At 30.5% G+C, this 24,869-nt stretch overlaps 1 protein-coding gene across 15 annotated transcripts in view; it reads left to right on the forward strand.

Annotated features, from left to right (window-relative positions):
- The window catches only part of trol (terribly reduced optic lobes), a 1,106,314-nt gene that overhangs the window by 970,214 nt on the left and 111,231 nt on the right, over positions 1-24,869 (forward strand). For all 15 annotated transcript variants that reach the window (XM_075355875.1, XM_075355878.1, XM_075355883.1 and 12 more), the window contains 5 exons: positions 1,180-1,297; positions 1,486-1,666; positions 4,228-4,464; positions 14,012-14,292; positions 17,135-17,326. In XM_075355875.1, the coding sequence (XP_075211990.1) occupies positions 1,180-1,297; positions 1,486-1,666; positions 4,228-4,464; positions 14,012-14,292; positions 17,135-17,326 (1,009 nt within the window). The remainder of the gene's footprint in view (positions 1-1,179; positions 1,298-1,485; positions 1,667-4,227; positions 4,465-14,011; positions 14,293-17,134; positions 17,327-24,869) is intronic.

Consider the following 24,869-nt stretch of genomic DNA (forward strand, 5'->3'; position numbering starts at 1 on the left):
TTCTAGGCGTACTCTATGCAAAATATCCTCAACCATATGCAATCGATATCTTTCCCGTAACTCTGTGGGAGACAAAGGGAAGCAAGCGGTCAATATAATTGCGAATTTGGAAATTTGGATTTGGATGTGCAGTGTTTCACGCGTCATTAATACATATATATCCCACTGTTGGTCGTTTTCTAATAAATTCAGAGCTTGGTCAAAGGCGCAGCTCAATTACGACACGATCGCACAAAAGTACCTCGATTAAAGTGAATATTTAATTCAGATTGTATAATAATCTGAATCAGATGCAAGTGGATACATTTATTTTTTTTTGTTAATAAACAATGTAATTGGGAACAGGTATTGTTTCACATGTGACTGAGGTTGTCGTTAGCTAGTATGGCGAGTGTTCCCCTCGCTTCCGGCAGATGGCGCGGTCACTGGTACACAGCTGACCGTTAAAAAAACTGTTTTCTCGCGGTCGCGGGTATGTGACTGATACGAGAAATAGATAAAAACAATCTTTGATGCGGGTTATATATCGTGCTAAAATTTTTTTTTATCGTTTTTTTTTTTTTAATAAAATACAGATGTTTTAGCTGTTAAATATAATTCAAAGAAATTTGGTCGTTGTGTTTGACAGCGGCCATCATGCATTGATCTGATTGGTTTTCCTTTGTTTACATTTCCAAATTAAATATGTACAAATTAAAAATAGATAGATAGATTTATTAAAAATAGATGAAAACAATCTTTGATGCGGGTTATATATCGTGCTAAAATTTGAGCCCAAGCGGTGCAGAACATTTTGAGTTTTTGAAGCCGTACACAAACGAACTTAACATTTTTATATATATATAGATTATTATGATGATACATTTTCAGTAGTATCCATTATTGAGTTTAAGTGTATATCCATTGTTTCATTATAGAATGGGTATATTAGTTTGTTACACAATCTGTCCAAAAATTTCTTATGGCTGTAAAAAATGTAAAGCACATGAGGAACCAGAGTTATTAACTTTCTGAAAGGCATTATTTATTATATAAATAGTAAGATGATTTTTGTTTTTTAATTCGGTAACATGTAATATATTCTTGTAAGATAATTTTCTGAATTTGTTATACTAATTTGTATTCTAATCTGTTAAATTTGGTATATAAATGAATTAACAACTTACTTTTTGTTTTCAGATTTCTGGCAATGTACTGAAAATTCCGAAGATTAAGGTATCAGATAGGGGACTATACATTTGCCAAGCTGAGAGCCCTAGTGGATCTGCTCAAGCAGCTGCTAAATTAGAAGTAGAACGTAAGTTGTGATATTTAAAGTCTTAACATTAGAGTTAAAAAACATTTTGTTTGAATAATTTGTGTTTAAATTGTAATTTAAGTTTTTTAATTTCAATTTATTTAAGTTTAGGCCAATTATTTTACCAATAAAAATTTTAATCAGCTCTCCCAAAAAACCATTAATAATCAATTCATATTTTGTTTCAGCTCGAGAGCCTCCTGAAGTGGAGATATATCCACAGGCCACTCAGACTGTTACAGAAGGAAATAGTGTTATGTTTCAATGCAGAGTTCTTGCCGGTACACCTGTACCAACTCTTCATTGGGGCCGACCAAACAATGAACCTTTACCACGATCTGCTGAATTGCTTTCTGGTGGTGTATTAAGGTATTGTTCTGTTTTATTCATATTGTATAAGAGCTGTTTCAGTTTTTAATAGCTTTAAAGGCTTGAAAAGTATGCGAGTTCTTACAATTGATATTGGAATAATTTTTAAAATTGGTTTAAATTTTTTGGCATATAAAGAATATGGTCTTTAGAAAATCTCATAAGTATTGTTCAAAGTAATTATGTACAAGATGTGTTTTTAAAAATCCATTTTCAAATAAAAACATAACTGAAAAATTTATACAAACTTTATTACTTGTGCATAAAAACTAATTTCTTAACTAAGCTTCTACATAGCTGACTTTAACATCTTCATTTCCTATAGATGAAATTCCACTGTCAGTGATTTAAACGTGCTATAATGCCAATTTTCAATTCGTGTTTATTGGCTAACTTTGTGATGCAAGCCACTGTAAGCTGCTGGGCATTTTCATGCAAAATAAAATCTCACTGGTAGTTATTCCATGTTGTTTGTGTTATAGCTCTTCTAAGATATTTTTAACGTTTCGCAATGCATATAGGATTCACAGTAATTCCATATCATTAAATTTGACAAGTAAGGTAGCTTTTTATCTCAAAAAACAATACCATATACTTTTTTACTGAACATTCTTGTTTGAACTTTTTCAGTCTAGTAGGTGGTGAGTGCTACTGTTTCATCGACTGATGCTTTGTCTCTACATATGCATAAGAAATCCAGGTTTCATCTCTGATAATAACAATGTGATTAAGCAATTCCATCACCTTCATTTTTTCTGAAAAAATTTATGTGCTGCAGCAAGACATTTTTCTGTGCACACGTGCATGAGTTAATATCTTTAGCACCCATCTGGTAAACTATTTTTTTATAGTCCAATTTTTCATTCAATACTTCATAAATCAAAGATCTTGAAACATCAGGAAATATCAAAAACAATTGTATCACAGTGAAATGCTGGTGTACTCAAATCTTTTTCAGTAAAATCATATGTTGTTACAAACAACTGGCCACTACTACATTCTTCATCATGGATGTTTGTTTGTCCTTCTCAAAAATAAAATAAGATTAATTAAATTAAAGTAAGACAGCTGTAGAATTATTTTTTTGCCATCAAAAATCAAATTTCTCATTGTAGTTCACACTTAGCAGGATCACAAATTATAGCACTCATAAATGTATGATTATAAACAATGTACAACAAAATGACTAAACTATTATTACCATCAGCTGACTGTTAATTGAAATAACTCAAGCTATACACAAGTGCTGTCTGTTTATATCATACTTACAGGTGACAAATTCAAAAGTACTTTAAAAACGTACCTTGTATCTTAATCTTAATTAAGTTCATTGTATGTTGCACTTTGTCTTTTTTAACATTAATATTATTTCTTATTTTAACATCCTTAACTCTTATGAATTAGTATCACCTTCTACTGATTCCATATGTTGGCTGTTATTGTTAGCTATTTTTAAATGGCGCATTGTCAACGATATAAATAATTTTCTTATTATTAGAGAACAGCCCTCTGATATTGTATTCCTTTTGAGGAGTCCTGAGAATATTGATACTTCAACCAGCTGAACCCAGATTAATGTCCACTATATCCAGTGTACTTCAGGAATCCAGTGGGTATTAGTTTGTTTAATATAATTTTGAGTAGTGGTATTTCATCTTTCTTCATATTCTTTTATTTTTCAAAGTAATGCTTTCTGAGAGATACTTAGTATTGCAAAGTCATCATGTAGGAATTTAGAAATGGAGTTACAATTATGTGCCTAGTACCACCTATAAATGACTTAATTCATCATGAGTATGTTTTACAATACCAGCTTATGATATTTTTCAACCAAAATTACATTAAAGCAGTATGTTTAGCGACCACTTTGTTGTATTTGTGTCTTTGTGACTTTGTTGTATTTGTGAACCTAATTCCAAACAAATAGTTTAGTTTTTTGGTTACATAACATTATATAGAATTTCACTGTGTTTGCAATCTATATAACAATTTATTAATTTATATTTATCCTTAATTTTATAAATTAAATAACTCTCTTCAACCTCTGTATTTCTTAATTGTTAAGTAAAAAAAATTAATAAATAGTATATATATATATATATATATATATCTTGTTGATGACTGATTATCCCTTGTATATGTATCCATACCACAGAAAAAAAAGAAAACTGATCAAAGTGGGATTAATAGTGGGAAAAACTATATTCTCCAAAGATCCCAAAATATAAAATAAAAGAATCTATTTGATTAAAATCCACAGTAAGTGGAACTGGTTAAAAAATAGTTTATAAGTTCATTGATAAATGCCAATTTAAACATAAAAATAGATTAAATGGATTTATGAATATGTTCAAATAAAGAACAAATTATTTTTAATTCATTTGTGTTTAAAATTCATCCTTCAAACATTGAAATTTATAAAATTTTGAATTATGAAATATGAAATTCAAGGTAATTTCAATGTGTAACCTTTTAGAATAGCAATAATAAAATAAAAATGTATGAGGTCTTTTAAATCAAGATTATTGTGACATAATACCGGTTTATTTTGTGTTTTTCAGAATGACATCAGTTACCTTTGCTGATAAAGGACAGTATATGTGTAATGTAGAGAATGAAGCTGGAAAAGTATCAGCTGTTGCAAATGTTGAGGTTCATACATTACCTGTTATTCGTCTTTCACCACCTGGACCTATCATTGTAAGCCCTGGCCAAAGGGTTAGAATGGAATGTAGAGCATCAGGTTATCCAGATCCTTCTGTAATTTGGCAGAAACACCAACCTGGTGCTGGTTATGGGTAAGTTGTCAGTTCATGTTAAAAAAGTTTAGTTTGTAAATTAAATATAAGCTGATGCTTCATTTTTGTTGCAGATTAGTTTGTGTTCATTCAATTGTAGTGATGCCTTCGCTCTTAAATGCGTATTGATTTTAAATCTCCAAACAAATTTAGATTTATTGTGCCCTTAAATATTATACGTTTTACTTTAATGTAAATTAAAAATCATTTTGAAATTTCAGATTTTAAAAGAATGTGATTTGCTTGAAGGAGTTTAACTTATACGAGGGTGGATCAATAAGTAACTCGTGTTAGGAATGAAAATACAATTATTTCAGAAAAATTCTCATTTGTTTTTCAACAAATCTCCTTTTAGGAGGACACACCTTTCCCAATATCCCTGGCATTTTTTTAAACCCTCTAAAAAGTATGATTTGTAAAAATCTTCAAAATAGGCTTTTCTCCATGATGACCTGATTGTTCGACCCAAATTTTTTTACCGCGAACCATGTTTTCATGTTCGGGAACAGTAAAAAGACACAGGGAGCCAGGTCGAGCAAGTACCAGTGGAATTCTTACTCCACTTCCTGCAATTTGGCCGCGATGATTTCAGATGAGTGAGTTGATGTGTTGTGATGAAACAGCACTTTTTTCTTGCCAAGTGAGGCCGTTTCTGTTTCAGTTTTTGTTGAATTGGCCCAACAATTCACTGTATTACTTCCCTGTGATTGTGCTTTTGTTTTCCAGAAAGTCTATATGGATTATTTCCTTTGCATCCCAAAAAATCGTAGTCATGACCTTTCTGGCCAACAAGATTGGCCTTCTTTGGAGCAGATTCGCCTGAAAAACCCCATTTTTTTTATTGCCTGTTGGTCTGTGGCATACAGTAATGGATCCAGGTTTCATCAGTGGTGACAACTTAACGTAAAACCTCCTGCAGATTTCACTTAAAGAAATCCAAACACTGCTTTGAAGTTGACAGCCATATCTGCTTGTCTGAAGTGAGCAATTGCAGTGCCGATCGGGCCGTTAAGAATTTCTCATTCTTAACTTATCATGTAAAATGTTTATTGCCATTCGTATAACACACCTATGGCCTCTGTTACTCTGCATACTTTCGTTTGGCGATCAGCAAAAATCACATCATGGATCTTTCTACAGTTTACTCAGTAACCACATCTGTTGGGCGACTTGGGTGCTCCTCATCAAAAACAGGTGTACAGCCACTTTTAAATTCGTTAAACCAATATCTCAGTTTTCATAGATGGTGAAGAGTCCCTATAGACAGAATCCATGTTTTCTTTTTTCTTTGCACATTGTTCCATCCAAAAATAAAAAGCAAATTACAGATAATTATTGTTCTTTTTCCATTGTATCGAAAAATACCAAATATGTTTAATACAAATGGCTGTCAAATAAAAACTAACCTATGAATTGGTCTGAAATTTTGTATGGTGTCATTTGATACTTGAAGTATTGCCAACTTTCCTCAGCAATACCACCTGTCTTCAAACTAAATAGTTACTTATTGATCCGACCTTGTATATGTATGGATCGTTATTGTCATAATGTGATCCATGTAAAATTATGCAAACATTCATATTTTATAAATTTTTAATGAGATCATGCTCACTTAATGAGATTGTTTTTGTTGCAGAAATTTGTTTATTTCACCCTTATCTCAGTTCAAAGATCAGTTATTCAATTTTTTTTATTCTTTGCATCCTTATCCTGTAGTTCTTTTAGATTATCTTTGATCCTATCCGTGGTCTTCACTTCTTCTCTTATTTGTTTTCCTTCCTTGCTGTCCTCACCCGCATGTCTTTTTTCTGTCTCAGTCTAATACATCCATACTTACCATTTGTCAGCTTGCTCTCTTTTATTGTTACGGTAATTTTCATCTTCATTAATTATCATTCCTTAATCTTTTCCTTTGTGATACAGCCGTTAGTTTTGGTGTTCATTTCTTCTTTATAAATCGCCATGTTGTCCATCCTAAGATGGATTTTCTAGTTATAGTGAATTCACAACAATTTTATTCAGTTTCTTTTCTTACAGTTTCCCAATAATGATTTTTTCGCACTTTTTCCCTCTGTCGTTGGTTTAGAGTACTTTCTTTCATTCATCCTAGTTAGGTTCATTTTATTTTCATAATATTTTTCATTCATTTTCAATCTTTTTCTTTTCAGTTTCTTTCTTGTCTCCAAATTTTTAAAAAATTTTACTTTCTTAATTTACTTTTAAGGATTGATTACTACTTTTTATTTGTAGCCTTCAGGCAATCATTTTAATGTCTTCTCTCTGCTGTAAATATTCCATTGTGTGTGCAGAAAAATGTGTGTGCAAGATGTGATGAAATGATGTGCTAATATATCATACCTTACTACTTGATTATCAAAATACTAATTCTTTTAACACTAATCTTGTATTTTCAGAACTGTGATGTCATAAATGGATAAAAGCAATCTTTGATGCAGTCTGATCAAAGTCACTGTTCCTCAAAGTATAATAATAAGGCTTTGAATACTTGCTGGCATTTAGATATCTTCACTAATTGGTGTAATTTTTCTGACACAATAACTTTAAGTAAAACAAATTAACTAAAAGAAACCATTAAACTAGCCACAAATTAAATTATTTCTGAGTTCATTTATTTTTGTAATAATTTTTTATAACCATATAAAATTTTCATTAGAAATATTGATCCTTTAATATTACATAAATAAAATTATTTTTAAATGATTTGCAGCCTTAAGAGCAAACAATGAATTACACTGTAATATTTATTAAGTTATCAACCACAAAATGTAAATTCATATTCCTATTTTAACATGGCAATAGCAATGAAATCTTCAACATGTCCAGATCAAGTGTGTGCATTTTTTCCATGAGTTACTTGTGAACTCTGTTTAATTCTATCTATATACTGTTGTAAGTGGTATTTCACTGTTTTTAGTTTACATCATTTCTATAAGTATGAAATTGTTATTAAGTTAAGAAATTTCTTGATAGAATTCAAAGCTTCTACCATTTATTTAAAGTTTGACAGAAAAACAAGAAGCTATTGTGTCAGAAAAATTCATCAATTAGTGGAAGATATCTAACTGCCAGAGTATAATTCTGTAGTATTCTGTATTTAAATTTTATTGGTATACATACCGAATAGGTCAAATAAGGAGATGTGAATTACAACCTATTTGCTTGTTTTATAGTAGTGTTATTTAATTTTTAAGCCTGGTTTAAATGGTTGATTTTAATTATTTTGTATTGCTTCTATCTAAATTTTTAAGTTTGATGTTGTTTGGCTAAATTGCTTACTGTAGTAATCTTGTGTCCGTGGCTGATAGTGACACTCGTGCACTCAAAAAAAATATGTTAATTAAAAAAATTTTAGTAGGTGGTTATTAAAAAAAATATGCATAAATATTTTAATTATGGAAGAGCAACATTTTTAAATTAAAATATTTTTAATGTGTACATTATAAATTAAATGAATGTTTATAGCTTCAAGGAGAAGGTGGATCTAAAAAAAAAATATTTATTTAAGAGTAAAACTTACATTAATAGCTTAAAATAAATAGCTTCTATGTTATTTTTAATAATAATATAAATTGCAGGTTTCTTTTTAAAAATTTATTACTGAGTATGTGATGATTTTAATTCTTAAATCTAGTTAACAAATATAAGTCAGTATCCTCTACAGCTAAGTTGAATATTTAGAATTGTATATAAGTAATAATGGAACTTGATAATAGGATACATGATGGATGAATAAAGATAATGTACAGGTGGTGCAACCAATCTTGATGCTAGGTGCCACAGCAGCGACAGCTGTATTCTGATGTTAGTACTGGATCACAGAACACAGCTTCTTGAAATTTTAATCACTCACTGTATTAGCTAATATTTTTTAATTTAATTTGATATATGTATAAAAGCTATTCAAATTTAATTGGGTCACTGACAAATTTTTAATTAACATCAGATTGTTTTCTACAAAAAAATATGTTGTTATGCATTTTTCATAATGGCAAATGTGACAAGAATTACAGAAGTGCTTATGTAAAGCTGGAAATTATATGATAGTAGGGCTACACATAAAGTGATATAACATGCAAATCAAAATATATTGCCTTCATTGAGTGCTGGTGTTCCATTTTATTTTCAAACAGATATTCGAAAGATAAAGTAATATAACAATTAAATATACCAACTAATGAAATTGGAAATTACAGCAGAAATTAATTGTTTTTAAATATTAGAACAAAATACGAAAAAACTATTGTAATTAAAGAGGTTGAATGTCATCCACTTCACAAGAAATATTAAAATTTCCTAGGTTGATGCCATCAGAATCATCATCGTAATCATCACTGTCACTCTTACTATTTCTTTGTAAAGAACTAATAAATGATTCCATCGTATTGTCAATAATGTTTTTTTGTAGCATATATTCAGCTTTTGTTTCCTTAATTTATCACAATACACCATCCAATCAGATCAGACATTTTATTTTCACATAGCCTTTGAACATCTTTGACATCAAAAGTTACGTTTTGATTAGCTATGTATGCTGTTACTTCTAACCAAACCAACTCGATAGGATTTGAATCCATATGGTATGCAGGTAGTCTGGGAATGTCATGTCCTTTTTTTTTTGTAAAAGTTCATCAAACATGTAGTCTGCAAACTTTTTCCTGTTTACTTTTAACAGTTCATACAACTGTGGTTTCAGTATCAAGGAAGAATGAGAAACAGAATCTTGTACAACCACTTTTATCATATCTTCTTTTCTTGAATTGGAAATTGGTGATTTTTTTTAAGCAGCATTATAATAAGCAGCAGTATGTTGTCAGAAATTACCACAGAATTATCAAAAAGGTTTGGAATTAATATATCTCTTCTGTCATTTTAAGTAATTTTCTACTTTCATTTTACCTCTATAATAATCACTTTTTAAACTTGCTAACCGAGTTACTAAGGCGTTTGATTTAAAAACCATTTCTCCTCTGATGTGCCCTATAATAATAAGCCTGCTAGCTTTTGAAATATGAACTTTCAGCCCATCATCTAAATTGCTACACCACAATTTATTTGTGGTGTAATAAATTTTGTAATTAATTATTTTACGGCAATTGGATACTCACTACGCTTAAACCTTATGTCACGTCGCTCAGTGAGATTCTTGTTATTTTTGGTTTTTCGCCACCTAAAGCCCAATTCTTTTATTATTTTTCTCAAACTCATCACTTTTTGTGAATAATCAGAGGCATATTTAAAAGCTAATTTCATATTTTTCATCGTCAGCAGTTGTTTATGAATTTGTGAAATTTCTTTACAGTTTGTCTCACCATACACTTGTCAGTCATCTAGTTCCATTGCAGGCTTTTCATGGGGTTTGTATTTTATTGTAGTAGAAAAAATGTCTTCACCAGATTTTTGACTAATTTTTTTACTAAATGCTTTTGCTCTTTTCTCATTCTTTGGTCTTGGGATCACAACACACCACACGCATCTGCTGTTCTTCACATTTTTTAATGTGAATCAGGTGTTTTTCTTCCTCTTCCGATTTCAGAAATCAATCGATCACCTTCTTGTTTCATAACTCATACCCACTACTTCTTATTTCCTAGGCCTACCGTTTTTGTTTCTTGTTTTTTATGGTAGACTTAAGTTCACTTATAATTATAAAACACTTAAAATACACAACCAATTATAAAATGTAACTTCCTTTTCTCAATCAAAATTCAAATAAAAAGAAACTGAATTTGCATAAATGCTCTTACAGAATCAACAAATAGAGGACAACTGTTAATTGGATTATATTCAAGCATTTAGTAACGTAGTTCTATGGACAATTATTTCATTTTACATTGGCCTGGCTGTGTTTGAAAACTATGTGTGCACATAGCAGACAATATAGCAATATTGTTTCTTGATATGATTCTAAGAAAGATGAGTCATTTCCTGAGTTATAATATTTGGCATCTACATGTTTATTTTTACGATAAATAAAATCACCATAGATTATATACTATATTTATATATATCAGACAATTATAATGTTAGTTAATTTATCATTTAAATTTTGTATAATTATAATACTTATAATATTAAAAATATACCTTACATTTCTTTTTATGGCAAAATATGTAATCATTTATAAACTATAAACAGTTAAATATTTAAAAGTAATCAATCCATAATATCCAGTAATATAAAATATGCTTGAAAGCAATTTGCATGAAAAGTAATTTGTATTTACATGAAACCAGTTTGTTTCTAGGCGTGAATACTAAACTTAAACTAAATGTTTTCAGTTTGGGTAACTGGCACCAGACTAGTTGTAGTCCAAGCTTCAAGATTCATTGTGGCACCTATACTTTGCAGACAAAGTTACTGCTACATCGGCAATAATTTTTCTCTGATTTAATCACTTTTTGTGTTCAGTATTTCATTTTCATTTGCTACATAACCTGTTACTGATCATAAATTTGTCATATCTAATTATTGTAATAATAATATTACAATAATATTTCTCTTACATAATACACCAATTATTCTTTATTTTAATGAAAAATTAAAATTGATGAAATTGCATTTCTTTTTTTTTTAAATATAATTTATGTTACCTGCAACACTAAATAAAATTTTTAGTCAGTGTTTAATCGACATCAAAACAGAACAATAATGTTAAGAAATTAATCATAACTTATGAAATATGTACTTAAAAATCTAAAATTTCAGCATAAACTGGAGAAAATTATGAACTTTGGTTAAAATAATTATTATAAGGAAACTATTAGAAAATGTTTGAAGCAGAAGTGTAAGGAATACAACTAGTTATTTAAAATGTAGTTTAAAGATATCTAAACCAAAAAAAAAAATAGAAATATTTGGTAGGAGGGATGGAAGAGTGAAGGAAGAAGCAGTGTTTAAAATGATATTGACAGATTTTAATTCTTATATAACTAATTTATTGATTTCACAGATTTGATTCTTTGTATGTATGCATTACCTGGTATGGAGTAGTGTATACATACATATTACATATATAATATATATATATATATATATATATATTATAATAATAAATAACTGGATATATTTATATTAATAAATAACTTGATCTACCAAGTACAGAATAAAATTAAATTAGGTAGGATGACACTTACCTTATATCATTATATATATAAATATATATATATACATACACAAGAGTACTTTCACGATATTCTTGCATCTTCAGTTGATCCAATCTTTTAATTGTTGATATAAAATTACATATTATAAATACATATCATTAACAAAATAAAATCTTTATAAATACAACAAAAAAAAAACTGTTAAAACTTTGGATATAAACGTTAAAATTAAACGATTTTTTCCTTTTAAATTTAACATTTAAAATCAAAATTGAAAATTAAAGTTAAAAATTCCAATATAAAAATGCGTAAAATAATAAAAATATTAACTAAAAGTTAAAATAATAAATATGTTAAAAAAGAATGAATATTTGTGTGGTTTGGCCAGCCAATATTATATTAATGTCTGTGTATAAGACAAAATGTCAAAACCCTACTATTCAAATTCATATTGCAGTTTTAATATCTAGTATTTTAAGTTTGTCTGAATATCTGATTTATATTGTGTGCTTATTTTTAATCAACTGATCTTATACATTCAAAAAACCCAGGTTACCTTTTTTATAACTTTTAAAATGTTCTGTGAATCTGGTTTTAAAAGATCTAGTGGTTTTACCAATATAATATGAATGTGGTCACAATGATTATATTCAATTTTATAAATACCACCCAAATTGTATACATAAGAAGAATTATTATATTTATTACTTGTTGTTAGGTGTTTATTATGTGGTTATTCATTTGGTATGCAGGTTTAAACTTATTATCATAAACCTTTGTAATGTGTTGAACTATTTTATTAGTATATACATATTTTAAATATACATTGTCAATTTTATTTCTTTTGTTAAAATTAGTGTTATTTTTAATTTTTACCATTTGTTTATTATAAATATTATCTACCACTCTACTATCATAACCATTATATATAGTAATCTGTTTTATAATATTTAATTCATTTTTATTTACATTATGTTTCATATAATTAATTGCTCTATTTACCGTATTTGTATAAGTACTCAATCTTATGTGACCATGTGTGGTTTGAAGCTCTCTATGTATAGTGGTTTTGTTAGATGTGGGTTTCCTATATACCGAAGTTATACATTGATTATTTTTACCAAACTCAATACTAACCTCTAAATAATTTATTTCTTTATCGTTATCAGTTTCAAATGTAAATTTCAAATCATTATAGTATTGGTTTAAATTATTCAAGATTATTAAATGTTCGTCATTTATCACTAAATTATAAACTACAAAAATATCTTCAACGTATCTAGTTCACATTAAAATATCATTGTGTATGTGTTACCTTCAAAGATTGTGCACGTGTGTCAAAAATTGTTACATTTTAATTTTTTAACTTAATTTTAAATTAACTTTAATATCAATTTTAATTAATCTTTATAATATTTAAACAATTTTTTTATATTTTACATATTGTTTTGATTTATAATTAAAAATTTTTAATTTAAATAAAAGCTTTTTAAATTTTGTATAAGCTTTAAATGAAATTTAATTTAAAAGATTTTAATAGAATTTGTTTGGTTTAAAAGATATTTTAACATAAAATATAAATGAATAAGTGATAATGATATTATAGTGAGTTTGATGTTTATTGGAATATATATATATATATATATATATATATATATATATATATATATAAATTTAATGCAGCTGATGATGCGAATTAAGTTTGTGAAAGTGCTTCTGCTTATGTAATGAAATAAGGTAAGTAATCCTATTTCAATTATTCTGTACTTATCTTGATCTGTTAAATATAAATTAAATTGTATTGGTACAGAGGAGTATGGTTCATAAAAGAATTGATTTAAAAAAAAATAAAATATATATATAATTTTTATTTTTTCTTGTTGAATTGAAGCAGTATATGTAACATGCTATTTCAGAACAGAAGATGTGGATTAATTTGTTTCTTGCCATTGTCTGTCCTGGTCTTTCTGATGGTTGATACAAACAACTGTATGCATGAGTCACCAGTCAGCGCTGCTGCTGTCTCTGATATTCAATCTCTATGATAAACAGAGTGAAAGTGTTGCTTGTAGGGCTGAATATCATTTGTATTTCAGTGGGTTTGGTTTGCCGAAATACATCTTATTTTCCCCACACAAGAAGGGTACAGAAAACAATTTTGCTTCTCAGTTTCCTTAATAAGACTGCCATTGGGTACTTGTTTTTGAAAATTGCTCTGTCATTTTTGTGAATGAAATATGGCATGAGTCAGGTGCTCTATATACAGGGGATTTAAAGATTATTTACACCTACACATTTTTATAAATTAGTTTAAATGTTTAATGTTACTAATGAAAATCAGAAAAAAATTTACTGTCATAAATTTAATGCAAATTTTAAAGACTTAAGTGGTTTAATGGAAATTAAATTAAATTTTTTTACAGTGTCAGTCTTTCAGCTGGTACTCCACAAAGTGCTATCTATGAAATAAGTTCTGTAACAGCTAAGGATGAAGGCAGTTATACATGTGTTGCCACCAATGCTGCTGGCCCAGTGGAAGAGCAGATACAGTTAATGATTTCTAATGATCTTGATCCTCTACCGACGCGTGGTGATATTCCTTCAGGTGGTGAAGGATATAATCCTAATTCTAAACTTGAAATAGATAACACAGATTTTAAAATCCCAGCTGGAGGTCGGGCTCAAATTCGATGCACATTAAGAGGTTTGTAGTTGCAGTTTTTTTGTTTCTTTTTAAAATCTTTTTATTGATCTGCAAAGTAATATTTTTGTACTTAAGGAATCTAATTTCAGACTATAGTATGTAATATTGTCATATTATGTATTTATGATGTTTAAGTATGGTCCAGTGTACCATACATTGAAGTTAATTTGACATGCTATTAATCCCCAAGGTTACTTATAAATTCTACTGTTGTTTCTAGTATATCATACTAAAATAAGATTTAATAAAGAAATATGCATACTAGACTAGTAAGTGTATTATGTGACCAAACAGATGATGCTTTGTTTGAACTCCTGTTCATTTCTACATATTAAACTAGTTAAAAAATGAATTTAGTTTTTTCTAAAATTCATTAATCTACTTGATGAGAGCTCCAAAAAAATAATTTCATTTCGATGAAGTTCATTATGGGATAAAAACCAGATAGTATTCTGACTGTTGATTTAGCCCGGCTCGGTTGCTTATTCTTGAGAATATTAATTGAAATTTTAATAAGAGTTCAAACATCTTTTAAATTACATAAGCTTTAAAGATTCTAATTTTAATTTTTAATATTTTATTTACAATATTTTGTTTCCTGACTAACTGTTTTTTTTTTATGTATAAGTTCATATCAGTCTACTTATTGTAAACTTAGAATAGTTAAGGTCTTGTAGGTTGGTATTAACTGGTTTAAGAAAGTGAGGTTGCCATATATTCTTAATTAAGATGAACAGTTATTTTTAGTATTAATATTATTGTTATCTATATATTTTGCCAAGAGAATTATATGAAGTCCTTAGCTTAGAGACTATCTTTCCTATGTCATCAATTATACAACCACTTCCAACATTCTGTATAACATAATGGTACTTTATTAATATATTATCTTGGCCTAATAATTAAAAATAATAAAATCTTGTAATTAATTTTATGGTATCATTTTTAATGACTTTGGAAGTCCATGATGTTTAAAATTTGAGTTAATTTTTATTTTCACTTTCAGTGGTACAAATAGTTTAGGAAATGTATGGCGTACCACTGTACTTGATTATCATTAATAAAAGTTTATATAATAGCACTGTTATTAGGATGGCCAAAGGGAATACGATTTTACATGGTAATTAAGATTTAAGACAAGTGCATTTGTTATCACTGCTTTATTTAATTTATATTTGAGTTGATTATTAGATGGAAACAATAAATACCACTTAGTGTACATTTTGCTGATGACTATTATCTAAATCATTTGTTAATTGATGATAACATGGTTATCGTAAGTGACAGCAAAGATGAATTTTGCAGTATAGTATTTTTAAAATAATCATGTTGGCAGCTGGTTACAATTGTTAAATCCCTATTGTGAAGAGTAGAATTAGGATGTTCATAGAAGCAAGACCAGTAAGATTGAAAATTATACTTAATAACATTACCCTTGAATAGGTAAATTCTTTTTAACTATTGGGATGTATTCTCCTTTTGTTATGGTTGAAGATATTCAAATAAAACTAATATATTTAGAAGTGTTTGTGGGATTGTAAACAAAATTTAAGGAAAAATATTCTGAAAGAACTGTGCTATAGCATAAAAGACAACCATTGTATCTATTATGGTGTGATACTTAGGTTTTAAAGAAAAATGAATTAACCTGTATACAGGCCACAGAAATAAATTTCTTAAGGATGCCTTAATGAGAAGAGATAGACTACCTAATGGGGGATATTAGAAGAGACTTCAGTATTACTTCCATAATTGATGTAATAACAAATTATAGAAAGCGATGAAAGGAACATGTAGGAAGAATGGAGGATTCAAGAATTCCCAAACTCTCAACTGTGCTCCATTAGGAAGGATGAAAAGAGAATATCCGAGGAAGTGCTGGAAAATCGGATCAGGTCTATGATCTACAGTGTGCAATGGAAATGCTGATCATGACTTAGTGGTTTTTTGAGTTTATGATTTTTAATTATATATCAGAAAATAAATAGAAAAAAATTAGTTAATTTCAAGAAATCTAAAGGAGAGATGTTTTATTTTTACTGTACAGTATGTACATTTTTTCATATCCAAATTTTAAATATTCACTACCATTTCAAACAAATGTAGTAGGAAAGCAAGGTTGCAAGAACTTAAGTTTTTTTTTTACCCATTATACTTACTTACTTTACTTATTCGTGTCCGAGCGATGAGACATTAAAACCTCTGCGACCAGTATTGTGCCACTGAAACACCAGAAGCATTTCCTTGCCACAGATCTTCTAGTGTGCATTTGGTTGGGCAGAGGGTGCATTTTAGGAGATGTTCAGAGTCCTGAATCTCACCGCACTCTCAGTTCAGGTCGTTAGGCTCTATTTGACGCCATCTAGCACGGTTAATTCTGGTTGGTGCAACCCCAGTTTGAAGCTGGTTTAAAGTCACCCACGTTTGCCAGTCCAGGTCATGTCCTGGAGGTGTTGGAGCCCATTTTGGAAACCATGGAGGGGGCTCGGTAGATGTAGAGTTCAAAAATGATCGTTGGTATACAGGTTGAAAATTAAGGGTAACCCATTATACTAATTCATTTGTAGAGAATATTAAACAATATATAGTATTCAATTGTATAGTGTGAAAATAGCACCAATTAGGAAAATATATCAAAGAATATTATTTATTTCATTCTAGCTGCTTGCCTAATCTTGTCACTGTCATGTGTTTTTTAATATATTTTGTAAATTACATTTCTATTGATCAAAATGTAAGTTCTTAACAAATAATTTGAAAGTAATTTAAAAAAAAAAAGATGCTTTATTTTCATAGTGCATTAATATAATTTGATTATGTTAATAACTGCTTATTGTTTCAGCAAATGATGAAAAAATACTCATTAAATGGGTTAGAAATGATAATGCTGCTTTGCCAAATGACTTCTATTCACATGATGGAATCCTTTATATAAATAATGTTCAACACCATGATGCTGGTTTATATTCTTGTTTGGGCATTTCAACATCAGGTTCTGTTCTTTTCTCTGCAGATGCAAGAGTACAAGTTGTTGGTAAGTAATTGAGTACTGTTAGATTCAATTAGATGTAGTTGAATCAGATTACTAAAGTTTATGTTCAATGATTTGTTATGCTGATTAAAAGTTATTTTGTTGTAATAATAATAATAATAATAATAATACACATCATTTTTGCATTATTAATAGTTTTATAGATTTTTAGTCTTATGGGGATAGATTATGTTGTCTCCTCTGAATCCTAATACTTTATTCTTCTAGTTTCATGAAAGTTGACTAAGATCACACGTGTTTAATAATTGAATTTTTTTTCTATTACACTGTCGGTGTATTTATTTGTAGTTTATTTATAAATTTATACTTCGAATGATTTTTAATTGAATATTGGAATATTGTAACACTCCTTTCATTATAAAGAATGTTTTATTCTTATTAGACTGACTTTTATAACCCTTAATTTAGTTAATGTGAGTTATCTGGAGTTGATCTATTTCTATTACTACAGGTGCTGACATTGCTAAGTACATAATCAATCGTATTATTTTATAGAATCGTGCATTCACTGAAATATGCATCCTAAATGTTTGTTTTTGTAAAAAAAAACTTTTTTTAAATCAACAGTGTAGGTTTTGCCGGTAAGTTTTTTGCAGTGTAGGTTTTTTGGAAGTCGAGAGTTCCAGCGTTCAAGTCCTAGTAAAGCCAGCTATTTTTACATGGACTTGAATACTAGATTGTGGATACTGGTGTTCTTTGGTGGTTGGGTTTCAATTAACCACACATCTCAGGTATGGTCGAACTGAGAATGTACAAGACTACACTTCATTCACACTCATACATATCATCCTCATTCATCCTCTGAAGTATTATCTAAACGGTGGTTACCGGAGGCTAAACAGGAAAAAAAAAAGAAAGGTTTTTTGTAGGGTGTAAAAAAGAGTATTGTGGTTTTAAAGCTATTTAATATCTCTTAACTTTGACTTACAATAATGATTTACTAATAAAATGAAAGAGTAACTGTTACAGTTTTTCCTTACAAGTATTCAATTTGAGCACTTTTCGTCACATGCATACATCCATTCGATAAGAGAGTTCATTTCATACTTTAACCAGCATGTCTGGAGTAATGTGACAGCTGTTTCAATCCTGTGCGTCAAATCCAAAACTCCAATCCAAATAAAAACTCCAAAAGAAAAAATCACATGGGGCGAGATCAGTTAACTTTGGAAGCATCCATAGACAAGCTCTATCATCCATCTCATGCTGACTGATCCAGCAGTTAGGGAAAACATCATTTAATTCCTATATAGAGGTATGCCATTAAGGAGGTACACTCATTGTTGCCAAATAAGATTCTTTAGTCTATCTTGCAGTTGAAAAAAAAACTGTGTATGCAGTATATCTAAATAAGCAACCTGTTGTGCTTGCTTCAGCAAAAAAAATGTGTTAATAAGATGACATGTTGACTTATTACTAAACACAGTATGATTAAGAAAGCCATCATAATTATGCTGCAACATTTTAATAGCAAAGTGCACAGCATAGTCGGTAGGCTTCAAAGCCTGTAACAGTTGTAAATTGGAACATGTGAAAATGTTTCCTTAAAACATTCCACACTATCGTAACCTGCATTGCTAGTTTATGGCCAGCCTTCCTAACATATTCTTTGGGAATATGCAGGAATTCCCTGATGTTCAACATTTTCTTCAGACACTCTTTACACAGACATCCAGTTGTTTGGAATTGATCACCATTGATGAATGCTATTATCACATGAAAGATCAAAATTAAATCTGCGTTTCTACAGATTAAACTGAAATTAATAGACTTAAATTTAGCTAATTGAAAAACTCAAAGGCTTTCTTTTCATCTTTTAAGTGGAAAGATAGGCAATCAATCTACGGACATGCACAAAGCTAAAACTGTCCTTTTTCTCTTTGATTCTAATCTTAAATCAACACTACCCCTCATCCAAAAGATATAATAAATTAAAACCTCAATATTATTTTTTATACACCCAATACTTGGAACCTAGATGGTTGTTTAGAAAATAAACACTATCATTGCTATCTATTTATTTTTATACATTTTTACTTTGTTTACACTTCTAGATACATACAATAGAATTTATTGTATATTAATTTGTATATTATATGCTAAATAAAGTAACATTTTTATTTTAGAGGTATACTGTCTTGGAAAATAACTCGCAGCTGATTAATATGCATAATTTTAAATTTATTATCGTATAAACATAGTTAAAATAAATTATGTATTGTGATAAGATGTTTTAAAAGATTATTTATTTTAAAAAAGAGAGTGGACTCAACATAAATTAAGAAATTTAATATGTTAATACTCAGTCAAAACAGGCGACTGTATGCTCAGTTATTGCAGTTCAGCATTAACATATGTTATATTCAGTATTAAAATATGATTTACAGATTAAAGTGAGAAAGTTGTTCTCTATTTATTTTATACCATAAAAAATAACCTAACTAAAAACTTTTTGAAAATTATGATATCCAGGTATATCAACTACTTAGTAGATCATCCATTTTCAAAGGGAATGTTGTCTACTTTACTTATTACTTTTATTTTGTATTATTTTTATTTCTATTGTGTTTTTGCTAGCCTTAAAAAACACCTTGTTTCATTGTAGTTTCACTTAACTTACACAACAACATCCTACACTGTTTCTTCTTACATTTACACTTGATGGTGTTGCGACGTCTTACGAAACACAACCATAACTCAAGGTGGAAACTATCATGCTGATGGGTGAATGGCTGTATGTAGTGAGTCTCGAACAATGTCCTCTGGGAACTTGGCCAATTCAGTTGTATTTAGCTCTAGATCCAGTATGCATATGCTCTGTGGAGTGGTCCGTTATATCGCTGGTACTCGTGGGACCAAAATTACAAGTCCACAAGAAATTCCTATGATGGTTGGTGGTCTATCTGAAAAACCACCTAAAATAGTCTAGTGAAAAGACCTCCCTTCGTGTTGTCTGATGAGGATAACAGTCCAGAACACAGTGTTAATTTAAATGGTGACAAATCAAGTCTGGAATGCAAGAAATCAGATTTGTAGTTTTTAGAAATAGTCAAGAAGGTGGCTCCTTTGTAAGGTCTTGCCTTTTCTAATTAACAAAATCATAATGGGTTGAAGTAGTTCCCCTAAGAACATTAAGAAGTTACGAAACAGATTGATTCTGATCGAAACATATAATGACGAACAGAGTCGATCTCTGTTACATCTGACTAATATGGGTGCTATAAATATGAGCTGGGAAAATTTTTTGTTGAGACCTTTTGGATATGGAAGTCACTGAAATAGCTAGTGAGCTTCGTCCCCAAGATATTGTAGAAGTATTTTTTTTTGTCTTCAGTCATTTGACTAGTTTGATGCAGCTCTCCAAGATTCCTTATCTAGTGCTTGTCGTTAATGAAACGACTAGCACTAGATAGGGAAACTAGATAAGAAATAGGGAAATAGGGATGTAGGATGTATACCCCCTACATCCTACATCCCTAACAATTTGTTTTACATATTCCAAACGTTGCCTGCCTGCACAATTTTTTCCTTCTACCTGTCCCTCCAATATTGAAGCGACTATTCTAGGATACCTTAATATTTAGCCAATAAGTCTGTCTCTTCTTTTAACTATATTTTTCCAAATGCTTCTTTCTTCATCTATTTGCCGCAATACCTCTTCATTTGTCACTTTATCCACCCCTCTGATTATTAACATTCTCCTATAGCACCACATTTCAAAAGCTTCTAATCTTTTCTTCTCAGGTATTACGATCGTCCAAGTTTCACTTCCATATAAAGCGACACTCCAAACATACACTTTCAAAAATCTTTTCCTGACATTTAAATTAATTTTTGATGTAAACAAATTATATTTCTGACTGAAGGCTTGTTTTGCCTGTGCTATTTGGCATTTTATATCGCTCCTGCTACGTCCATCTTCAGTAATTCTACTGCCCAAATAACAAAATTCTTCTACCTCCATAATCTTTTCTCCTCCTATTTTCACATTCAGTGGTCCATCTTTGTTATTTCTACTACATTTCATTACTTTCGTTTTGTTCTTGTTTATTTTCATGCGGTAGTTCTTGCGTAGGACTTCATCCATGCCGTTCATTGTTTCTTCTAAATCCTTTTTACTCTCGGCTAGAATTACTATATAATCAGCAAATCATAGCATCTTTATCTTTTCAGCTTGTACTGTTACTCCGGATCTAAATTGTTCTTTAACATCATTAACTGCTAGTTCTATGTAAAGATTAAAAAGTAACCAGGATAGGGAACATCCTTGTCAAACTCCCTTTCCTATTACGGCTTCTTTCTTATGTTCTTTATTTGTTACTGTTGCTGTTTGGTTCCGGTAAATGTTAGCAATTGTTCTTCTATCTCTGTATTTGAACCCTAATTTATTTTAAATGCTGAACATTTTATTCCAGTCTATGTCATCGAATGCCTTTTCTAGGTCTATAAATGCCAAGTATGTTGGTTTGTTTTTCTTTAATCTTCCTTCTACTATTAATCTGAAGCCTAAAATTCCTTCCTTTGTCCCTATACTTTACCTGAAACCAAATTGCTCTTCTAACACTTCTACGCTCCTCTCAATTCTTCTGTACAGAATTCTAGTTAAGATTTTTGATGCATGGCTTGTTAAGCTAGGTGTTAAGTTCTGTATTCTTCACATTTGTCTGCTCCTGCTTTCTTTGGTATCATGACTATAACACTCTTTTTGAAGTCTTACGGAACTTCCCCTTATTCATAAATATTACACATCAGTTTGTATAATCTATCAATTGCTTCTTCAGCTGCACTGCGCAGTAATTCTACAGGTATTCCGTCTATTGCAGGAGCCTTTCTCGCATTCAAATCTTTTAATGCTTTCTTAAATTCAGATCTCAGTATTGTTTCTTCCCTTTCGTCCTCTTCGACTGCCTCTTCTTCCTCTATAACACCATTTTCTAATTCATTTCCTCCGTATAACTCAATACATTCCACCCACCTATTGACCTTGCCTTTCATACTATAAATTGGTGTACCATCTTTGTTTAACAAATTACTAGATTTTAATTTATGTACACCAAAATTTTCCTTAACTTTCCTGTATGCTGCATCTATTTTACCAATATTCATTTCTCTTTCCACTTCTGAACACTTTTCTTTAATCCATTCTTCTTTCGCTAGTTTTCACTTCCTGTTTATAGTATTTCTTAACTGTCTATAGTTCCTTTTACTTTCTTCATCATTAGCATTCTTATATTTTCTATGTTCATCTATCAGCTGCAATATATTGTCTGAAACCCAAGGTTTTCTACCAGTTCTCTTTATTCTGCCTAAGTTCGCTTCTGCTGATTTAAAAATTTCCTTTTTAACATTCTCCTACTCTTCTTCTACATTTTCTACCTTATTTTTTACTCAGACCTGTTGCCATGTCCTCCTCAAAAATCTTCTTTTAACTCCTCTTCCTCAAGCTTCTCTAAATTCTACTGATTCATCCGACACCTTTTCTTCAGGTTTTCAAACCCCAATCTTGGGAGTAGTAGAAGTAAAGCGTATAATGAAATTGAGCGGAATGGAAGACCAACAGCTTCTCTTATACTGACTTTCAACATGCCACCGGAAAAAATGAAAGTTGGTTATCTTTCAGTTCGAGTACAACTTTTCATTCCGAACCCATGACGATGTTTCAGATGCCAAGGATATGGTCACATTACAACATCTTACTTGAAAACAGAGATCTGTGCTCGATGTGTTAAGGAATGACAATAACACATAATGACACTAACTGCCAAGAAGATGAAAAATGTGCCAACTGCAGTCGTTTATATACAGTCCACTTCCAAGATTGCCCAACTTTTAAGGAAAGAAAGCAATTCTCAGAATCTCTACCGGGCAGAAGCTATCTTTTTTGGCGGCACACAGAGAATATAAAAGACAATTAATTCAAGGAACCTGGTTAAACCTTTGCCGCTGCTATATCAAAACAAGCTCCTACAAATTTAGGTAATCAGCAGTGCGGATCCTGTAATGAACTAAAAAAACCGTTCAGATGTTAATTGATCAGGTTGTTTCACTTACAGCCACTATTTCAGAGCTGACATAGATGAACAAATCATCATTAGTTGCAGTTAGTGAATCCAACAATGGAATCTCTCTGAAAGTTCCTGTCCCAAAGTTTTACCTGTACGGGCAGGAGTAATCACAGCTGGCAGTAAGCCATATAATAAGCTCCCTGTTAAGGGAATCCATATAATCACCCCCTCTGGGATGTCATCTGTGACTTCTCATTCTTCCAAATTTCCTCCTCCATCACCTTGTACACTGGAGGATATGGTTGAGGAACCGCCTGACCCAAGGGAATCGGAGTTCTTTAAAATCAAAAATACGAAAAAGAAAAACCAGATCACATACAACTAACTTTTATATATTTTCCTACAACTGTATCTATAACTGCCTTTACTTATGAACATTATATTCAGTGGAACGTTAGAGGTATTTGGTCTTGCTTTGAAGATATTAGAGTATTGGATAGATAATCATGTGCTTCCAAGAAACACACCTACACCAAGATGCAGTAACACTCAGAGGCTATTTCAGTGAGAGATACGACTGTCTAGTAGACAGTAGAGAGAGTGATGAAATTGCTATTTTCATGAGGAATGAGGTGTCGGCTACAAGGATTCTACTAGCTACCGTTATTCCTGCTGTTGCTGTGAAGGTCCTCTTCAAGATCCTCTTCAAATTGCATATCTGCAATTTGTATCTTTCATGATACTTGAGATTGCCACAATAGATATATCCCACAAACATTGGCTAACCCTAGATGTCCTTCCGTTCCTTGGTGGAATGATGATTGCCAAAATGCTATCAGCAATCGATGGCTGGCACTATGCAAATTTAACCGCAGGCCTACAACTGAACATTAAATTTATACCGTAGGGCTAGAACGGTGTATGTCATTGAATATTTTTGGACGGAAGGAATAATGGGTGAAATATGTGAACATTATCTCACACTGTACCCTCACATCTACTGTGTGGAAAAATTTCGATGCAATTTGCGGATCACCGAAATAATCTATTCTTAGTCTTATTCATGAAGGAGAACTTCTTTCATCATCTTCTGCTGTGGCAACTAACTAGCTTAGTAAATTCTTTCTGCTCAGTGTCTCTCACTTCATCATATAATAACGATTTTCAGTGGTATAAGATACAGATGGAACTATTATCGTTAAACATTGGTGATTCAGTCTGTGAATTGGTGAATCGCAGGCTTACTTGGCACTTGGAGAGACAAGGCCTTTTATCTCCAGAACAGTGTGGTTTTTGACAAGGACGATCTTCCATTGACCATTTGGTGTCATTGGAAACAGCTATTCAAAACACTTTCCTACTCCACCAACGCCTCATCTAATATCTTGTTTGATATTGAAAGGCATACAAAACGGCCCTGCAACATGGTATTCTAAGCACCCTCAAAGAATGGCCAGTCAAGGGTAATATGCTTCTTTTATTAGAGGTTTCTTAAATCACCTAACTTTCCGTGTTAGTAT

The sequence above is a fragment of the Lycorma delicatula genome, chromosome 2 (assembly GCF_047948215.1).
Source record: "Lycorma delicatula isolate Av1 chromosome 2, ASM4794821v1, whole genome shotgun sequence".
Lineage (NCBI taxonomy): Eukaryota > Metazoa > Arthropoda > Insecta > Hemiptera > Fulgoridae > Lycorma > Lycorma delicatula.